This window comes from Stegodyphus dumicola, chromosome 1, assembly GCF_044657685.1.
Source record: "Stegodyphus dumicola isolate Sdum_Otavi_A_Nest chromosome 1, ASM4465768v1".
In the NCBI taxonomy this organism is placed as follows: domain Eukaryota; kingdom Metazoa; phylum Arthropoda; class Arachnida; order Araneae; family Eresidae; genus Stegodyphus; species Stegodyphus dumicola.
The window spans coordinates 64,648,633-64,670,478 of NC_140768.1; the positions used below are offsets into that span (position 1 = coordinate 64,648,633).

The following is a 21,846-nucleotide window of genomic DNA, read 5'->3' on the forward strand; positions in this document are numbered from 1 at the left end:
TTTAATTTAAAAATGACTCTCTCATTTTGCACCTTAATTCCTTTTCTTCCAGTATACTTCCAAACCGAAATCAGATACATTAAAAGCTAGTAGAAATTTTCATGTGTAATGTACAGAGGCTGTTCACACAATTTTTAGACGATGTATATTGTATTCACAAAACTAAATTACATTAAATTCTTGTGTTTTAAATGTTCTATTTGACATCCCTTTTTCTGAACTATCAGATACATTAAAAGCTAGTAGAAATTTTCATATAGAAGGCGGCCTTCTATACGGAATTTTCCGGCCGTTACGCTGAGAGGGTGATGCGATATTATTGTGATAATATTTCAATGGTCTTATATATGAATAGTATATAAAATTGTAAAAGATGAGTATAATATTGTGATAGTATTAGTCTTACGCAAATGTATCTAAGTGAAATATATTCAGTGTAACGTACTTGGTTTCAAATAATATTTTATTTTTTGAAATTTATTATTTGTATTATTTGGGGTACATTTTGTAAGAAATTTATAATGTATATTGTTCTATATTTATTCATTTGAACCATATAACTCAAACATAGTATTTGAAGTTCAGTTATTGCATATATTGTAATAGTAGAGTAAAAAACAAAACTTGGACATATGCAATAATATACATTTGACATAAACAAATTCTGTGTAATGAGAATATTATATAGAACGTAAATAATAACCGTATATATAATATATTACGAAAAATGCATGTATTATGAGAAATTTAGAAAATTGTATAGTATGATAAAACAGTATATTTAATGCTATGTAAAACTGTATTTACAAGAGTGCTCGTGTAAATTTATGCAAAACTGGCCAAGATCTGCTTCAGATTGGAAACATTTATGATTTTAGATATAAATAGAAATCTATAATGCAATGAAAACAATTGATGACAAATTACTATATATAAAACAAAAAACTTATACGTTAACAGATTTCATGAGAATTATAAAAATAAATGATATAAAATACGTATCGTGGGCATATCATGTTTGTATCATGATTACTGTGGACTTATGTAACGTGGATGTATATCCTATTTAATTTTCTAGGTATTGCATTATATATGATGTAAAAATACATACGCTGTAAAAAATATTTGACTTATGTAATAACTAATGTTACGGTAAATATTATAGAAACTGAAACAAATGCCGTCTAGTTTGCAAACTCATCCTTTCATGGGGTCCAACGAGTTCTAGATAGTATCTGCTAGGATACTAAACATTGAAAGATGAGGAAGTTTTAGATCAGTGGTTATTCGTGATGATATCAAAGTCCAAAAAAGGACTTTGTGACTATTTAAGACATAGCAATAACTTGCTATCTGTCTAGTAGGGTCTGCGGGATTTTAACTAATAATTTTCAGAGCTTCGGTTACAAAAGTAACCCTACAAATTTACCGATGTTTCAAGTCTGATATATACAATAAGAACTGTGATCAAGAAATACGTTGCAGAGCAATGCTAAAGCAAAAATTATTTGTTAAACTTTATTAATGTCATTGCTTAATTTTTTGCCTTTAGTCATGATATCACCGTTAACACAATTAATACAAGAATCCCAAAACAGCAATAGATACGGCACGCAGCTCATGTTTTTGAAGAACATTTTACGGTTATTCTCTCTCATACTACACTTCTGTTTTCAATCATCATCTCACATTATTTTTACGTCTTAGTTTCCATTTGCTTTTCTTATTGTGTCTTTTTCATGTTCATTTTTACCTGAGTATTTCTTCGCTTTGTTCCGCCCCCTCGGGAATTTAAAAAGCATTTGTTCATCATATTATTTCACGATTTCTCTTCAAGAACTTCGCTGATGACCCCTGCTTTTAGGTACCATTTTGGCTTGCCCTCCATCGTGCAAGATCAATTTTGTGGAAAGCATGATATAACTATAGTATATATCCGTATAATTCCATTTCCTTCTACTACTTTTGGTTTGAAATAATCTGATCGAAATAGAATTCTTGATAATTGATTTTGAACTTCAGGGCGGCGTTGGATCTACAGAGTGATGTACAGTAACAATCAGATATATGGATATCTGTGCCATATTAAGCATGTAATAAATTCAAAAAAAGTTCTTTAAAAGTATTATCTTGTTTTAGCGCGTTAAAATTTTAAAAAATTTCGAAAGATTACAAAGTAAAGAAGCAATTTAAATTTTGAAGAATAAATTAAATTTCATAATTTTGTTTCTAGTCAAACATAACCTGGCTCATAACTAGGTATTAATATTATTTAAGCAATAGAAATAAATTCAGTTTCCATCTTCGTGCTGTATTTTACAAAAATAATTGGTATCTTTGAAAAATTTCACCTGAATTAGATTCATTATTTCTAAAGTATTAAATAATGTCTTTAAGAGGTTGTGATCTATCTGTAAAGTATTCCCAAATTAGCAGTTTTACAGCGATTTCTGAAAATTTAATAATATTCTTCTTGAAATCTTCGGTTGAGGAAAGTATAAGTTTAAGTGCTTCCGGATCATGCCAATCAGATTTAATTATGAAAAGAGCAGCGGAGCAGTAATGCAGTCATTGTTCATTGCTTTATGAGGGTCACTCTGAAATTTTTAAGATACAGCTAAATGAAACAAGTTAAACATACCAGATCTAAGATGTGTTCAATGTAGTTTCCTTCAACATCAATGCATTCAATGCAAGTCCTATTTTCTAAAGATTAAATGCTTCAAACTACCCATTTCTTGGAGTCGGTGAAAAATGTGCTTTTATAGTTCCATAAATCTTGTCTTCGCAATAAAAACGACGGCCACATAAATTTTATTTTATATTAAAAAATGTATGCAAAGTTTACACGTAGCAAGATTAGAAGAATAGGGTGCGTGTTCCATTACTTTGATGTCTTTCGTTCACGAACTTTCACTGTCAACCTGGCTGAATGAAAAGATGCATTTATCATGGTGAAGCATAAGCCGTTTTCACTTCCTGAAGAGATTTTGGAAGACATTTAGTGGTGTAGTGTCCCATTGACTTAATGACTTTGACCAGTCTTACATTGCTGAAGGAAACGGCATATATTAATTTTTCATAGCTATTTGTCTTTTTACCATCCACTATCAATAAGTAATTTTAGGCTTTCTTAACTGATTGTGACTCTAATTTTTGGCGTTTTGTTGTATTATTAAGTTAATTGTTTTCGTATGCATGAGTAATTTTACATAGCTACGGATTTAAGGAGGCTCATACACCTTAAACCCCTTATGATTTTCGAATATTTGACTGTTGCAAGAATTAGGATATTTTATTTATTTTAAAAGCAATTGCTTCCAACTTTTTACAGTTGACTACATAATATAGGTGCTTTAGAAACTAGTAACCAGAAGGATTGTGTTGCTACAAATATTTTTTGTAATTTAATCCGCTTTGTGACAAAATGTTTCGTCATGTTTCCGCCTTGCGTGCATGATATTTTAAAAATGGCTAATGGTACATATTTGAAATTTGATGGAATTCTTTATATGGGTACTATTTTCTAACTGAACCAAAAGTATGATGAATATTTTAATATTAAAAAATTTTATGCACGAATACACCACAGATTTTTTTAATAAAATACATTTCATATACTCAACTCCAAATAAAATAAAAATTCTTAGAATTTTTGGTTCACATTAGTTTCCAAATGTTATAAAAGCTATATATTAAATATGGAATTAAATTATGCAACAGAATGTTTTAAACTGTGCTCGCAAAGTGGAAGCATGACGAAACCTTTTGTCACAAAGCGGATTAAATAATAAAAATATTTGTGGCAACACAAACTTTCTGATTACTCCTTCAGAAAGCATCTATAATATGTAGTCAGCTGTAAAACGTTGGAAGTAATTGCTTGTAAAATAAATCAGTTATCCCAATTCTTGCAAAAGTCACATATTCGAAGATCTTACGGGTTTGGAGGTGTACGAGTCCCCTTAATATTAAGTTCCTTCTGTATCACTTGGTAGATACTAAGCTTATCCTCGATTAACATTTTCGTATGGCCGACAGATTTTCTGGTACTACAGTTTTCATTAAGCATATCCTCAATTAACATTTTCGTATGGATGACAGATTTTCTGGTACTATAGTTTTCCATATATTCTTCATCCAGAAGAGAATTTCGATCTCTACGAAATTCTTTATGTCATCTGAATGCAGTGGTACGAGATGCTTTTCATTTTCATATGTCAAATGTACACGCTGAAGGCATTCTTAATTCAGCCCCACATTAAAATCATAGCGCGCCATAATGCTCTTGCGTCAGCTCCACTTTCCGTTCTTTCAAAAATTATATTTTACGGTAGATAAATTGCAATTTTTGCCACAAATTATCATCTGAGGACATAAGAAAGTTCAGATTTACGTGTCTAAAAATATTGTTTTTGGCGCATATTGTCTGCCCAATGTCAAAAATTTTAAAGTTACCTACGTATTATTGGAAGTTGTGATTGAAGTAATTGCCAGTTTAATGAAATGTTTATGAGCTAACGTTTTAACAAGAATTACCCAACGATTCAACCGATAATTACTCAGTAAACAATTATTAGTCTATAATATTGGAATATCTTATTCCTACATAGTGTTTTTGAACTGATCAAATTCAGTGTTCTTAGTCTGCAGCCGCGCATAGATTTTTGTAAAGCGCTACAAGTGTTTTTCTTTCCTGTATCAATATACGCGAGAGCGGTAGAGTCGCTGAACACGTGTAGTTCAATCTGGATTCAAATCCCGATGAACGGACTAACTGCGTGAGAAGTTTCAAAGTTTTCCTCAAGTGTAACGCGAATACGACTCAAGTTTCCTTAAAAAGCCCTCCAAGTGCATAACTTTTTTTAGGCAGATTGCTCACGGGTATTTTGCCATTATCGAACAATAAAAATCCAATTCAATCCAGTAGTCGATTGTAGCGAATCAGATAATATATATAATGATTAGGGCAGTAATGTTTTCATGGGGAAAAAGGCAAAATCAGAGGATCGTGGATCAAGCAGGAAACTTTCGCAAAATTTTCGCTATATAGGATTAATTTCACGAAAAACTTTGCGTCTAACCTTTCAAGAAGGGAATGGAAACCATAAACGAAGAAGTGGCTCATATAAATAAATTAAAATACGTTTTTAATACTATCTAGGATACATAATACGTTTTTAATTGGAATTAGTAATTCAAACTAATGAAATTATGGAAACATTTTAAGCACTATTGAGGTTAAAGTTACTGTTTAACAGTGTTTCTAGGATCTTTCTAAATGGAAGATGAGTACTAAAACCGATTCATTCTTGAAAGCCGTTCGCCGTAACGCAAATACAAGGGGGAAAAAATTAAATATAAAGCAAAATAATTAAATAAGTAAAACGGACGAAAATTTAATTTAATTTTGCCCTATTTGTACTAACAGCATAGATGACATAAGGGGAAAACAAGAGAAAGTGAACAAATGTTTCTATTTGGATGAGACGTCTCTGCCCATAAAAACATCAGTATTCTTAAAATTTTCCTTTATTTTTTCTTTACCTTTTAGCGGCTGTTGACTAAAAGGGTCTCCCTTTCGTTCAAAATTTGTCCAATGTGATCTGCTTCATATGTGATCCGAATTTGTCTAGATTTTAAAAAGTTTCTGAAGTGGCATATGGAATTAGCATTGAAAATACTTATGCTGGAACTTGCTGGTGCTTTGCTAGGGCGATATCATTGCATCAAAGCTTATTTTACGGATCACATGAAACAAATTTTACAGATCAGTGAATTATTATCATATTTTTCTTCCTTTCCCCTCTAAGATATTTCCTTCAAAAATTGCTTTTGTAGATAGATGGCTTTTGAAATTATTCCAGTTCCTTCTTAGTGATGTCATTGATGTCATTTTTATTGTCACCTAATTAACTTTTTCACTATTTGATTGTTAACATCCAAGCCCGTGGTTTTGCCTAGAAACACAATAATTTGGATAACAAAAACATCTTACATGGGAAAGCCCTCAAAAGTCTTCCCTTGCACGATAATCTGGATGTAATTTCCTCAAGGACAAATTCACTGTTTTATAAGTCACTTGCGGCCAGGACCTTTTTAATGAGGATTAAGTAACATTGTAGAGACATTAGGTATTTTTTTGGAAGCAGGCAAGTTGAAAAATTAGCAAACGTCTTCGCCTGGAGTCGAACTACGGACCTCTGGAACACCGGCCCAGCGTACAGAACTACTACACCACGAAGGCACGCTAGGAAGGTGAGAGAAATACCTTATATACTCCTTCTTTCAAAGGGCGACTCGGGTTTTCAGGGGACCCAATCTCCAAAATCGGGGTGAGAAGAATCATCATCCAACACCCTGTTAGTTTGGGCGCCACTGTAGAGACATTTTTTTTGAAGCAGGAGAAATGAAAAATTAGCTACCGCCTTCGCTGGGAATCTAACCGCGGACCTCTGGAATACGCGCCCAGCGTGCAGACCACCACACCAGGAAGGGATGCTAGGAAGGTGGGAAAATACCTTATAACGTGAATGATTAAAAAGATGTTTCCAGAAGTCGCTGCTTGTTAATTATGTGGCAGAAGTTACCTCAAAACACCTTTGAGAATTATTCGCTGCCGACTTAAGTATTCGTAATTCAAAAGACCTTTTTCATCCCAGAAGTTTTCTCGTTCATATTTTAACACCTTTACTGTGTTCCAGTACAATTTAGAATCTAATTGATGGTCTGCGTAGATCCTATGGGTGATCCTAAAACAAAGAGATAAAAATAGGTGTTTAAATTTATTCTGTTTTATCACCTCTGAGGGTTAAATTAAAAATTATGCAGCACCAGTTACCTAAATTTTATCCAGTCACCTGGATCTGATTGAAACACAAGTTTCCTTAAAACTGCTATAATTTCCAACTATCTAATTTATTCTAACCGAGATGGCAAGGTTAACCTAAAATCACAACAGTGATTTAAACTTACTAAAATCAAATCTACCTTTGCACCTATTCCATTTAGTATGAGATCAGCAGTGAAATCGCCAAGAGAGAAACGTTTCACTTCAGGCCGCATCGATATGAGAACCAAAATTCTATATACGTAAATCAATATAGCTATGCTCAATTATTCTAACTTTATAGTGAAACTGCCTGCCACTCAAATCTACATAAATCTGTAATGAATGAATTTCTTGACGAAATGAGGCAAACGCGAAGTAGTAAAACTCAAACACATTGCCACAATATAGATTGTCCGTGATCAGAAGGTCTCTACGATATTCAGTTAGTTCTAGTGGCTTCGCCATATTCAAATAACCTAACCTCTCGTTGACTAAATTCTTTGTGATATATAACGTTCGTGATCCGAGGTTCAACATTTTCGGTGTCATTATTTTAGGTTAAGTTATTACCTAATTGGACGGTATTTTTATATAGAAGATGTATACCAGAGAGGAAGGAATAACTCACATAATTAAAAAATTATATAATGCATTTTAGTTCAAATTAATTTATACACCAATCAAATTCTAAGGAAACGTATTCAACGTCATTACTTTAGATATATACTTCAAGTAATTTTGGGAAACGACTTTTTCTTGTATTCTAGAATCTAGTAAAACTCGATTTAAAAACGATTATTAACGTGGTTTATTAGCAGCATTAATTTTCGATTTACTTTTGTGCAAAGTCTAATGGAAATTAACATTAGAACAATTTAACAAGTATAATAAATATTAAAAATAATAGAAGAATTAAAAATTCATTCATTTTATTCGATATTTGAGAAATTAGAGTTTCTTAAATTAATCCCTTAAATTTCGAACTGAATCTTGGAATTGTGGAAATTCGTGCCGAGAATAATTAGGAAACTTCGTATTAAGAATAAAGTTACTGTCCTAATTATGATCCAGGCGGTTATAAGAAAAATTAGAGGGAACAATGATTAATTTTTGCTGCTGTTAGTGAAGAATATTTCTGATGTGTTAAATTGATTAATAGAGTAGGAGAAAATTTCTTGAAATTTCATCGCATCGTGATCGGAACAAAATACAAAGAATGTTCGCAGATCATGGTATTTTCAAAAAACATACTTTTCTAGAAGCATTAAAATTTTTAACTCCAAAATTTCCATATAGAATGATTTTCTTTGAACGACGTTTTAATGTTTCCACACAGCAACAAAATTCTTGCCCAGTTACAAAAATACATTTATTTACATTAATTGCAATGTCGCATTAATTACAATAGAGAAAAAGATTCGACATTTTATGAACGGCAAAAAAAATTTATTTTTAGTACGAAAAGGGGAATATTTTTTTTAACTGTATACGTATAGTAGGAATTTCAAATTTCGATAGGCTAATACTGTACGCATTGAATATTATCTTCATTTTCATCAGTACTATTCTGTCACAGAAATTACTTAACTGCTTTTCTATTCTAGCGGAGTTGTCTGTATATTTTCCCCTTTACCTCTGCTTTGCATCTGTGATCAAGATCCTTTATCAAAATGCTAACATTTGCTCAGCGCTGCTAAAAACTCTATAATAACGACTAAGAGTATTTTCGGGATTTCTTGAGCTGTCGATAAAAGATTTCTCACTGAACAACAGAAAAAAGTACAAAAGTAATTTTCTATGAATAATATCTTTTTATTCATAGCAACCTCTAATTACAAGTGAAATACAAACTAAAAAGTGAGAAATATTTATAAGAAATTATATTTTTTTCTTTACAGTTTTAATTAGTCTTTATTTATGTTTATTCTGCTGAAAGAGACTATTGATCGTTGAAAAACTATTGATTTTTGATTTTTAGCTTTAAGTTTTTCTTCGTTTTATTTCAGGAACAAGGGAAGCTGCGTTTGTTCACGCTATTTCCGCTGCTGGTGTAGCCCACACTGTAACTCGAGCTTGCAGTAGTGGGGCTTTAGGTCGATGCGGATGTGACCGGACAGTACGCGGATATTCTTCCGAGGGTTTTCAGTGGTCCGGTTGTTCAGACAATGTAGCTTATGGCACTGCTTTCTCCAAGAGCTTCGTAGACGCTCGCGACTTGAGGGCAGCCAGAGGACGTTCCAGCGCTAGAGCTCTAATGAATCTTCACAATAATGAAGCAGGGAGAAAGGTAAGTTCCATTTTCGAACATTTATAGCTGATAATCAATTGCAAATGCAACTTAAGGGGACTCATACACCTTAAACCCCTCATGATCTTCGAATAGGTGACTGTTACAAGAATTGAGTTATTTTATTTATTTTAAAAGCAATTACTTCCAACTTTTTACAGCTGACTACATGATATAGCTGCTTTGGGAACTAGTAACCAGAAAGTTTGTGTTGCCACAAATGATTTTGTAATTTAATCCTCTTTGTGACAAAATATTTCGCCGTGTTTCCACCTTGCGCGCATGATATTTTAAAAATGGCTAATGGTACATACTTGAAATTGGATGGAATTCTTTATATGGGCACTATTTTCTAACTGAACCAACAATCTGATGACTATTTTAATATTGAAAAATTTTATGGGCGAAAACATTAAAATTTTTTTTAATAAAATACATTTTAAAACTCAACTCAATAAAATAAAAATTTAACATGAAATTTTTAGAATTTTAGGTTCACAGTAGTTTCCAAGCTATATATTAAATATGGAATTAATAATAAATATGGAAATCTATATATTAAATATGGAATTAATATAAAAGCTATATATTAAATATGGAATTAAATTATGAAACAGAATGTTTTAAACTGTGCGCGCAAGTTGGAAACATGACGAAAAATGTTGTCACAAAGCGAATTAAATTATAAAAATATTTGTGGCAACGCAAACTTTCTGATCACTATTTCAGAAAGCAGCTATATTATGTAGTCAGCTGTAAAAAGTTGGTAGTAACTGCTTTTAAAATAAATAAGTTATCCCAATTCTTGCAACAGTCGCCTATTCGAACATCTTATGGGTTTTAAGGTGTACGAGTCCCCTTAATAAATATTATCAGAAATAAGCATGATATAAAAACCATAAACCGTGCAAACTGTTGAATTTTCATTTTTCGCAGTTGAATCTCTAGCTTGAAAAAGAGCTATCATTACAAGGCTCTAATAACCTTCCCTTATGTTTCAGGATTATCTGAAGTCATTTAATTCTGAGAAACATTTGCGGTATCAAGCTATTCTAAAATCACAATTTATATCACTAACGATAGTTAACTGTATAAAATTGTAATTTAAAATTGAGATAAGTAAATCTAGTAAGGTGATTTGAAAATATAAAGAAAAGACAAAAAACAGAAGGCTTAGAATTTGGCTAACTGGCATTTTAATTTTATAATTATTTTTGCTTATCTTGTTAATTTTAATTCAATTTATCCTAATTTTTAACTTTCTTACTGAAACTGACTGATTATTTGCTTATCAAACTGCTGCACCATGTATTTGCCTTCCTAACAATATTGCAACTAAAATCTTAAACTATACATTAATATTACGGTTAAAAAATAATGTAAAATGTTATTTGGGATGAGCAATAGAATTTGAACTAATTCAGAATTCTGCATATATAACGATTATGGCCAAATTATGGCGATATGAACATGTGGCTTATCTTAATTCCTTTTCAATTTGCTTCAAACATTTCTATATGTTTGTTAATTGACTTAAGCTTTTTTTCCCTCATTTAAAACGTTTGAAATTCTAATTTCCATTGTTATTTGAACATTAATGGAAACACTTCATGTTGTTATATTAATGAATCACCATTATTACTTGAGAAAGGCTGTCTGGAAATCACAACTTTTCAAAACTAAAAGATCAAAACATCAAAAGTCTGCCGAAGCAATTTACCCTTCTCGAATTTAAAAAATATTGGCATTAATATTCTTTCTGAAAACTATAAATAAAATAACGAATATTTTACTGTATCGTGCTGTTGACATGATAAACGTTATCTGCGCATGATCCCTCATTATTCCAAAATTTTTATCTATACTTTTGGCAAATAATTAATGCCTTGGAGTAAAAAATCAGAAATGTCTGTAATTACGTATGCTATACAAGCATATAAAATGCTTAATGATAATAATTTACTGAATAATAACTTTAATTACAGTCTGTAACATCACGCCTATCGGAGTTAGAACATGTTTTTCAACTTAATATAGTCGAATTTGAAACCTTCATGGACTTAAATGCTGTCGAATGGTACAGGTTTATAAATTCAATTTGCTTGATTTGATTAACAGTTTTTTACGTAACCTTTTTAAATGACTATTAAAATGTCTCCCATTCTGGTAGATTTTCTGAAAATAATTAGAAATCTAAAATGCAAAGCACACTGGTTCCATTAGCAATATTTCTATCTGAAATCTACAATAAATCTCTCCGAATATTTCCCGATCCAGATAATTATTGTGCTCTCTTTAAAACTAATCGCAATGTAATGCTTATACGTATTTATTGATGCCGGAAAAAATTTAAAAATTTAATTTGTTCAAACCATTAAAAATAACTTCTTAGTTTAATTTTATGTGTTTTTATTATTTTTTTAACTATTAGGTCAAGAAAATTGTGTGATAGGAATCGAGTTAGAATGAGCAGATGTTTTTTACATTATTTTATCTTTCTATTGTTGTTTAGGCTAAGTTGCTAATTTCATCTTGAGTTCTTTTATCATGAATAGACAGAACTAAATTAAGGTGTGAAAATTTTATATATCAGTTTTACTAATAGCAGGAAACTACATTAAAAGCAGTAGTTCAGTATTAAATTTGAAGATGACAATATCTAAGGTACTCAATTCATTTAAATTCAGTCTATGAATCATAATAATAATTAGCTGATCCATCGACAATTAATTTGGTCATCTCTGCAGTATAAGGGAAATAACCAGGTTAACAACTTTAAGTTGCCAGGAATGTTCTGCATAAAAACAAAAGTGAGTGAAAGCTGGTATTTATATCGTTCTGATTTTAAAACTGAAATATGAGAAAGCAAAGAATAACACTTGATATCCATAAAAGTTTAAATATGGTATGGCAAAATTTCTTTCAAACGATTTACTAATCAATTTTTAAAAGCGTTTAATCCATAGGAATTGATTTATAAATAATAATTCAAACAATAAATTCAAAAAAGAAATAATTCCTTGTTCAAATCAAAACATATTATTAAACTTTTGTGTAACTTTAAGTAATTTTAAATATAACAGAAAGACAAGGCAAAGTTTCACAAGCTTATGCTATAAATACTTATTTTCATGGATTACGTTTATGATAATCAAATTCAAATATTGTGAGTATTAGGAAGGGTAATTTCTTGTAAAAAAAACTGAATGCATATTTCTAATTTGCTTTTTTCCCCTCTTCCAAAGCCTGCTTATAATTGAACTCCCAAACAAAAAAAATTGATTGATCCGTAATAAATGCTTCATTTTAATAGATGAAGATTAATTGATGTAGTACTAAATGATGAAAAATTATGATGAATTACCATTGGCAAAACTTTAATGCCGTGGTTTTCTTACATAACAGCTCTAAAGAATATGATTAATGCGAATAAGTTAAAACACCGATAGCAGTTTATTTCACATTATAATAATCCATTTGAAAGTTAATGGGTGGAAAAATTATTATTTAAAGCATTAGAATGCAAAACTTAAATTTACGATGGCAGTCATGACACACTGATGCAATTGGTATTGCCATTCCAATGTTTTTTTTTTTCACAGGGTCAGCAAACAAGGCGGAAAAATATTTTTTAAAAGGCGCCTGCTCGTAATGGTTATTAACTTCAGTGTGGTACGGACATAAAGAAGTATTTAATTTCCGTTTATATCGTTATAGAAAAATTGAATGCTGCATAAATTAATTTTCAGTGCATATAATGATCAAAATTCTTCTGCTTCGAAACAAGGAGTACATTTATGAGTCGCCTTTGCCTGCACTGAATATTATTACCAAAGCTTCAAATAGTTAAAAAAAGATTAAGCTGCTACACTAGTATCACCTTATGATTCCTAATTTGCAAGTTATGTGTAAATCATTTAATGAACTTTTATATGTGTCTGATTAATTTTTCAGCATTTATCTATCATAAAAGCTTATAAATGGGATTATAATGAAGCCCTAGAAGTGTAAAAAGTTATAATGTTTGTACGTACAAGAACATTTACGTGACATAAATTTCAATAATATGCAAGAATGAAATATATTTTATGTCTTTTCTTCATGCCTCTAAGTTTTGTCATATTCTAGGTTAGGGATTTCATGATTGTTCTTCAATCTCAATTAATCTCAATTATGTGCACTGCGGAGGGGGGAGAAACAGTTCTCAATCTCCCAGTAGAATCGTCCGATTGACGAAATTCAAAGTTTTTCATGACTCGAAAGCTCGACAAAGGATATGTATTAGAGTTATATATAGCATCGTTCTAATATAGGTATTTTGACACAAAATCGGACTTTTTCTGAAATTACATGCCCATTTTTTTTATATTTCGATTCTAATTATGCCAAACTGCTACGTTTTTAAAACTCGCACGAGTAGTTTTTTAAAAATTAGCTCTCAAACTTTTAGCTTCTCAATGTTAATTCAATTTCGTATGTATTTATTAATATCGCTTTTTTTTACACTTACTTGATTCCTTCTATCACAATTCGAAATGTAGGTTCATTCCAAATAAAATTCACCCATTTTTATGGTATTTTCAAATAATTTTTAAAAATTTTTCGAAAATAATTTTGTATTATAACCTACAAAATTTTTGACATCATCTTAAAGTAGATGCAAAAGGTTAGGGTATTTTATTCAAAATTTTCTAAGGTATACATGAATTTAAATATTGGAGCGTTTTGAAATTTGGCATCTTTTTTTGGGGGGAAGCGATAATAACGCCAAATGATAATACGTACTTTGTTAAATTATTTGAAAGTATGAAAGATGACTTTTCCCCCGGGCTCGTTTGCAATGAAAAAAAAAGAAAGGAAAATGGATTGCTATAAATTAAGAAGTTCGCCAAGTAAATTATTCTTGGCGAAAACGAAAAAAATACGCCAAAATAAATTTTTGAATTTCTACGTAAATGTTGCACCAAATTTTACAAAATTTAATATTTAGGCATAATTTCAGTAGTAGAATCGAAATATGTAAAAATATTCCCATGTCATTTCAGAAAATGTCCGATTTTGTGTTAAAGTAACTATGTTAGAATGATGCTATATATAAATCTAATATATATTCTAAGTCGCGCTTTCGAGACATGAAAAATGCAATTTGAATTTCGTCAATGGACCCATTAGAACGGGATATATAGATCTGTGTCTTATTTTCCGTAGTGTATATATTTTAATTTCTTTTTAAATTCAATAATTTTTTTAAGTCAATTATATTTATTTTTTATACTAAACTATGAGTAGAAGAAAATGTTTTTAAATTTTATATATCAGCACAACTATATAAAAAATATAAACTAAATTTAAAAATTTATGTACAGGGTTGTCATAAAATAAATTCCCCTATATAGTAACCCCTAGCGGCCTATCCATTCAACCAATTCAAATGAAATTTCAGACGTTATTTAAAGATATGCCCTCGCGATTGTGATGACTTAAAACAACTGAGTTCTCAGTTTTACAGTTTCAGTAAAAAAATTTCGAAATTTTCGAATGGCAGCGCTTACTTTTTTTTTTTTTTTTTTTTTTTTTTTCGCGAAATGAAAAACCATTAATTGCATTAGAACGGTACGCAAATTGCTTGCGTAAAACATTAAAAAAAAAAAAACATTGTAAAGGACCATTGACAACACAATGAAGGGAGGAAAACTGTTATTAGAATTACAAGTTTCAGCGTTTACAGCGTTTCAAGATAAGCTCATCTCCTGTTACTTTGTAGCTTCGTGGCCACCGCGATTCCCTGACCTCAGCGCAATGTATTTTCGGTATTAGTTGAAATTGAAGGTGTGCTCATCAGATCCACGAGATTTGCCAAAACTGTAACGATGCCATTTAACGCGAAGTTATACAGATTCTTCCTGCGATGTTACCTTCGTCATTACTGCCAGTAATTTCCCGCATGCAGTGTTTTATCATCAGAGAAGGTTGCCACGTTAAAAATTTGAAATTCCAATAAAAGGGTTCCCCCGCCAAGTCTCTCTTGCTGAGTCCTAAGCATCAGATGTGCAGTTTGTGCTTCTTTCGTTTTAATTACAAAGATCTTTTTGCACCCTTCTCAAGGCTCAGTTGTTATCTTAGCGATAATTCGCTGTCAGTCTTTCTAAAGTTTAGTTACAGTTCGATATTCAAGTGATTATTAAATTGTATGAGTTTAACCTCATTATGCCAGTCGTAGTAACGTAAATAGTATGTTCAATACAAATTACCTGTACTTCGGTAACATAATTTGTATAAAATATATAAACAATTAAAAAATGGCCATAACTACAAAACTTTGCGCATGTAGGTTATTCTAAAGCAAAATAATTTAATGAAATAATGTAACTTTTGCTGTGAAAACAGAAAGCAAACTAAAAAAAAAAGGCCTATGTCCGGGATCATGTAAATAATGTGACAGTTTTAATTGCAAAAACTTGTTTGTACTTACTTGTCCAGACAAGGAAAAAATATTTTAACGAGAAGATTTACGCTTTCGTCATTTAGTTAACGAGGATTCTGAAATATTGGAAAAGCGTAATGGTATCACGTACGATAGAGCTATTTCATGCCATGTCTTTTATTTTGTGTTTCTCTAAGTACTCGTATATCAGTGGTAAGCATAACACTGCATCATGGATGTAGGCCGTAAGTTTAATAATAGCTGCATGTTAGAAAACTGATCGTGGATGTAGGCCGTAACTTTAATAATAACTGCATGTTACAAAACTAAAAAAGAATATTATTCTTTAAAACCGTAATTGTATTGTTATTGGAAGGTTATTGGCTTTTGCATTAACAGTTTAGAACAGACATAAATACGCATTATTTTTTAGCGCAAAGAGAGAACTGCTTCTTATCTTCCACATGCTCTGGACCGTCATCAATAAATTTTGTCTTGATTATTATTATTGGACTTTCATACTTTGCTTAGGATTATAACTTATTTCCTCTGCTATGGATTTATGAACAGTGATAAAAAGAGAGAGTAAAGATCTTTATGATTTTTTGGCAATTGATTAAATAGCAAACGAAAGGTATTGCTTTCTTGCGTGCATTACTCTCTACTTTTTGCTGATGTACTTGATTTTCGTGACACACAGTCACGTTTAGAATTGTCTTATAAATGTTTTACATAACTTTATTAACATAGCCTCTATCATTAAAAGGAAGTTTTGGGTCTAACGTAGCACCCCATGCTTTGGTACTGAGCATTATTTTTAATGCGTTATGTATAGGCTTGCTAGACGTCCCAGTTTCACCGGGACAGTCTCGGTTTTCAGACAAAATGCCGGTGTCCCGGCCGGTTTACTTCTAGTCCCGGTAAAAATTAAATTTGATTTTATAGGTAACCAAAAATATTTATAAAAATAATTAACTGTTAAGTACTTCCATTCGATAAGTACTCCATTCGATAAGAGGGAATCTCTATCATTTTAATCACCCTCTCCCTCATCTGTTTCAAATTCTTTGCGCTTTGGGTTAAGAAGACTTCCAAGCCATGCGCGAGGAGTTTCGATGGATAATGATGATTTCACCAGTGGATACAATAAAGCGGCTTATTTATTTCTCACAATGCCAAGACTTTCTTAAACTCGAAATTTAGATTCCAGTCTATCGTAAAATTTTCTCAAAGAAAACTTTGTGTTTGAATATTTCTTCGAGACTAAAGAAAGTAAATTTCTAATATACACTTCTATCAGGAAGTCTTTACTATGAGGCGCTTGTAATTATTCTAAAACTTTGCTATAAATTTCACTACCCGTTGGAAAACTCTTAATTAATTCCTTAGCAGACAAAGTTCTCTCCATAAACTGCAATAAATGCGCAAATCTGCCATGATCGAAACTATCAATTTTCTGAAATTGCTCCCCACCCAAAAAAAAAAAAAAAAAAAAAAAACCCTAACCGGTTTTAAATATTATGTCAAACAATGGCGGGATCAGTTTCAGATAGCGAAGAATTGTGTTTTCAAAACATTATTTAAGGAAGTAGCAGTGTGAAAATCTATTAACTAAGAGGCTTGAAAGTTTATATCCTATAGATTTCATTTATCTATGTAACTTTCAAACTCGTCAAAGTTTTTGTTTAACACACCTTTATTTCCTTAAGAATTAAATTCCTTTCTAAATAACTCTTCATATTTTATCATTTGTTTCGTTTTGTTTTTCAAGAATTTTTATTTTGAAACTTTCGATCCTCCAATAAAATACTTTCAACATTTTCATAATCATTTAACGGTTTAGTAAATAATATTCTAAACTCAGTACGCTTAACTTTCAACGCATCAATTATAGACAAAATAATAATTATTAATATAATGTAATTTACTCAAAAGTAATCGCCCTGTTGTGCAGCGCCAGATGTTCCATAAAGGACTCTTCTTTCGTCGAATTAACTCACAAATCAAAATAAACTCTAATAAAAACTTTAAATTGAAAAAACTTTGGAATAAAATACTAATGCGTATATCAAAGATCTTATATTTTATTCTCTCGCTTTCTAATTCTAAAGCACGATGAAAAGCTCTCTCGAGCGATATATCGCTGTTGCCACAAAAAACTCTTTAACGTGAAAATAATAATTTGAATTGGAGATGCAGGTGCTAGCATAGTACATTAATATTTATCAACATGACTTCCTTGTACGCCTGTTGAATTATGCACAGTTTTTGCTGCCTTTCATTTAAACTCATTTTATTTAGTAAGGTACGATCTTTGAATCTAATGTGCCTTTTCCGCACTGCCGATTGCAATTTAAAAGAGATACACAACTAGATGTTATAACAATCCCATATACAAAATTTCAACATTCTACGGTTAATCGTTAGTTATGCGAGATGCATACCGTATACGTACATACGCCAAAGCTAGTCAAAAGTCCGGAATACAAAATTTCAACATTTTACTGCAAACCGTTTTGAGACTTATGAGAACTTATGAGACTTATGAGATATACATGCGTGTATACTGTTCAAGCTTGTTGCATTGTTATTTTAAATTAAAAAGTAAAGATAGGGTTTTCAAAATTGGGAACGACAGCAAAAGTTGTAACACGGTCACTTGTGTTTTATTATTGTTGTAATAGTAGATTTGTTTAAAATCATAGTATACGGTACGGCCTTGGCGCGATTCTGATAGTTCTCGCTAACACCAAAATAACGCGTTTGAACTCATCCGATTTATCAAGACACAATTTTACATTCTTTACGCATTTGAGGCAGCGGAAGACCTTGGATAGTAAGCCGGCATCTATTATCTATTGCACGTTTTCCTTCTAGCTCCAACTTCGGAAAAAAAAAAAAAAAAAAAAACTTCATGTTTAAATATTGTTTATTCATTAAACTTCTCATCAGAAATTAAAAAGTACAAAAGTAACTAAATTTTGAGTCGGACTCACCATCGAAAAGTCGGTTTGTCGTACAAATGCCTGTTGCTGCGAAAAAACATAACTCTGACGGGGCCATAGAGCTCTCGTCAAAATGCTTAAATCAGCTTTGGAGACGTCTGGAAACCAACGATGAAGGCATTATATATCAAGTTCATGCAAGAATATAAATGTTTGCATCATATGGTTTAGACTGAAAGGCAAGCTGGTTCGAGGATAGTTTGCTGTCTACCTCATCACGGAGGTCTACATACCTGATAAGAATATCCCTCGACTGTATATGGCCTTCAGCATTAGTGCCAAACCTACTAGCGGTCTTTCCCTCCAACGACGTTCTTCTGAAGGGAGGTGTCGTACAAGAAGACCTTTTTTCTACCATGTTAATGTTTAGAAATCATCTTTATGCCTTTAGCGGGACATAGAAAAAATGTTTCGGCAACTTAAATTGACAAGTCGACCTTCAAAGAATTGTGTGGGAGAAAGGCGTTGACTCACCGGTAAAGGCCAAAACTCTTCAAATCGTTATGTATGGAACATCATGTGCTCCGTTCTTAGCCCAGTGGGCACTTCATCAGATAGCTTTTGATGAAGGAAAAGACTTTTCTCTAGCCTCATCTGTAATTTAAACCGACTTCTACATGGATGACATTCTGTCGGGCGCTTGAGACGTGACTCGAGACTTGAGACTTGACACTGGACCAGCAATCTTTCAGATAGAGCCGACCTAGTTGCTTGAACATGGTGAATGAAACTACACAAATGACATAGTAATAATCTTGAAGGTTAGGTGAAGAGGAATTTGGAAATTATCTCTTCCATCAGTCAGCTGAAGAAAATATTTCGAAAGGGTTATAAGTGCAGTGGAACACGCACATTAATTTTTTTCTCCTTCAAAGTGTTCATTGAACTTCGAAGCACATACACCAAACGAGCAGTGTTGTCGAATATAGCTTATATTTACAACTTCCTGAGGTTATTTGGACCAGTGCTTAGCTAAATCATTTATGTAGAAGTTATGGTCACTTCAGGTTGATTGTTATGAACCACTTCCCTCGCCGATATCTCTTGAATGGCAGAAATTTGTCTCAACGCTTCCCGTAACCGAAGATATATTTAATCCGAGATATGTGTTAAGCATCGACATAGAAAAAAATGTTATTCACAGATTTGCTGAAGTCTCAGAGAACTGAGGTTTTATCTTCAAGCTATTTCAAAGGAAAACGTATGTATACAGTAAGTCGCGGGTTGCTCGAATCAAGACAATTAGGATTCTCAGACTTCAGCTATCAGCGTGCTTGGTTACTAGGACTCTGTCATCATTGAATTTACGATATTCTTAGAGAGTAATCAGAAGGCACAAATCTGACGTGGATGCTGGGCATATCATTGAAATGGATGTTCTGCCATGGCCCACAGGTTTTACAAGAGACTTATGAGCTCAGGTTAGACACGATAAGTTCTACAGACGATCTTTATCTAAAGAAAATCCGACCCCTTGTGGACACTGTGTTATTGCCATTGACTGTAGATATTGATGTTTTAGACACTCTTGATCTTCGCTAATAATTATTTGAAATAAATCAGAGTTTTAAGTTTTGTTTTTAGGTTTATACATAACACAAGAAACCCAGCTGACCAGCATAGAGACCACTGACGTCAAAATAAATAAATAATGCTCGAGATATTCTAATTAACAGTGCTCAAGTCAATATTTTCTCTTTGGAAGTTGCTTTCCTACAAAGAGGAACACCTGTCACGTCAAAAAGTGAGTTAAGATTTCATAATCCCTGTTTAGATGAAAACGGCGTCATTCTTATTGGAGGACGTTTGAGTCAATCACATCTGAGCTGCAATCAGAAATGTTCCATAGTTTTGCCACCTGGCCACAAAGTAATGAAAAGTATCATGGAATATTGTCATAGATAGTACTTATATGTAGGACGCTCTGATAAACGCAATTCTAGAACCAGAACTGTTAGACAGGCCAGATAGTAATTAATACGTTGGCAGAGAAGAATAAAAATTGTCCAACAAGCATGGAGAACATGACACCGCGATTATATTAAAGACTTACAACAAACGATATCCTAAAGATAACGTTTCTCCTGGCGCTCTTGCATTGTTGAACGATAATTTACGTACGTTATTTATATGGCCTTTCTGTCGAATAGAAGAAGTTACAGTTGGTGCTGATTGTAAAGTTCGTATGGTCGTGATAAGAACGCTAACTGATACCTTTAAAAATGTATTTCGAAAATTTGTGTATTGCTTGTCCAGTGAAAAACGGTTGTTTTATGTAATCTTTCATTTATTATAACTATTTATTATCTCTTAATGATATTGAATGTGTTTCTCATATTGTTTAGAAATTGTTTTCTCAACCTGTTTCTTTGGAAATCTTGAGACATTGCAACGTCACTTGTTGTTGTTGTAATGTTGGAGATCGATTCAGTGTTTCTTTTAAAATAAAAAGTAACAGATTGTCTTTTCAAATTGTCAGCGACAGTGAAAATTTTAAAGATGTAACGATCAATTGTGTTTTGTTCTTATTCTGTTGTAAAAACTTCAATTATTATCTACTCTCTAACTTGAATTCTTATAAAATAAATTAATTCTTACTTTTCTTGCTACTAGTAGCATTGTGTTCTTCTTAATTTGTAACAAAGACGTCATGATGGAACTAGTCAAAATGAAATTGAGAAGGTCAAAATGAAATATTTTCACTGAAATCTGAAAACCGAAATATTTCGCGATTACAATACTTTCTTTACAAGAAAGTGAAAGGCATTCACTCTCTTAAGTTTTGATCATTAGTATAGTTTTAATTGAGGGGTTTCGTTTGATTGCGTTAATGCAGTATGAAATATAGCACCTTTTTAAAGCATTTAAATTTACAGTTAACAATTCAAAACCATTAGTTTTCAAAGTTAAAGCTTTTTTTTTTTTCATATTATACACTATTATAAATTTGTGTGTTATCGTAAATTTCCGAAAAATATTTTTAAATGTTTCATATATAGAAGTCTTTTATTTAAGTTTTCTTCGAACAGACAACTGGTTCATTAAGTCATTCAACTTATTTCTTTTATGTATTTTCTGTTACTACTGTAGTAAACCAATATTCATTTACATTCCACAACCGCAATGATAATCACATTTATATTTTACGATATTACCTCGTGGAGCATAATAGAGGGTAAAAAGCTCGTTGCGTTGAATTTGATTTTTCAAAAAAAAAAAAAAAAAAAAAACCCATCCAATACTAACTAATACGCAGAAGTTCTAAATGCAGTGGTGTCTCCGATTACATTATTAATCT

General features: G+C 31.8%; 1 protein-coding gene across 3 annotated transcripts in view; it reads left to right on the top strand.

Moving 5' to 3' along the window:
• The window catches only part of LOC118181591 (protein Wnt-4-like), a 362,494-nt gene that overhangs the window by 257,750 nt on the left and 82,898 nt on the right, over positions 1–21,846 (top strand). For all 3 annotated transcript variants that reach the window (XM_085815746.1, XM_085815754.1, XM_035350745.2), the window contains one exon: positions 8,839–9,119. In XM_085815746.1, coding sequence (XP_085671872.1) covers positions 8,839–9,119 — 281 coding nt within the window. The remainder of the gene's footprint in view (positions 1–8,838; positions 9,120–21,846) is intronic.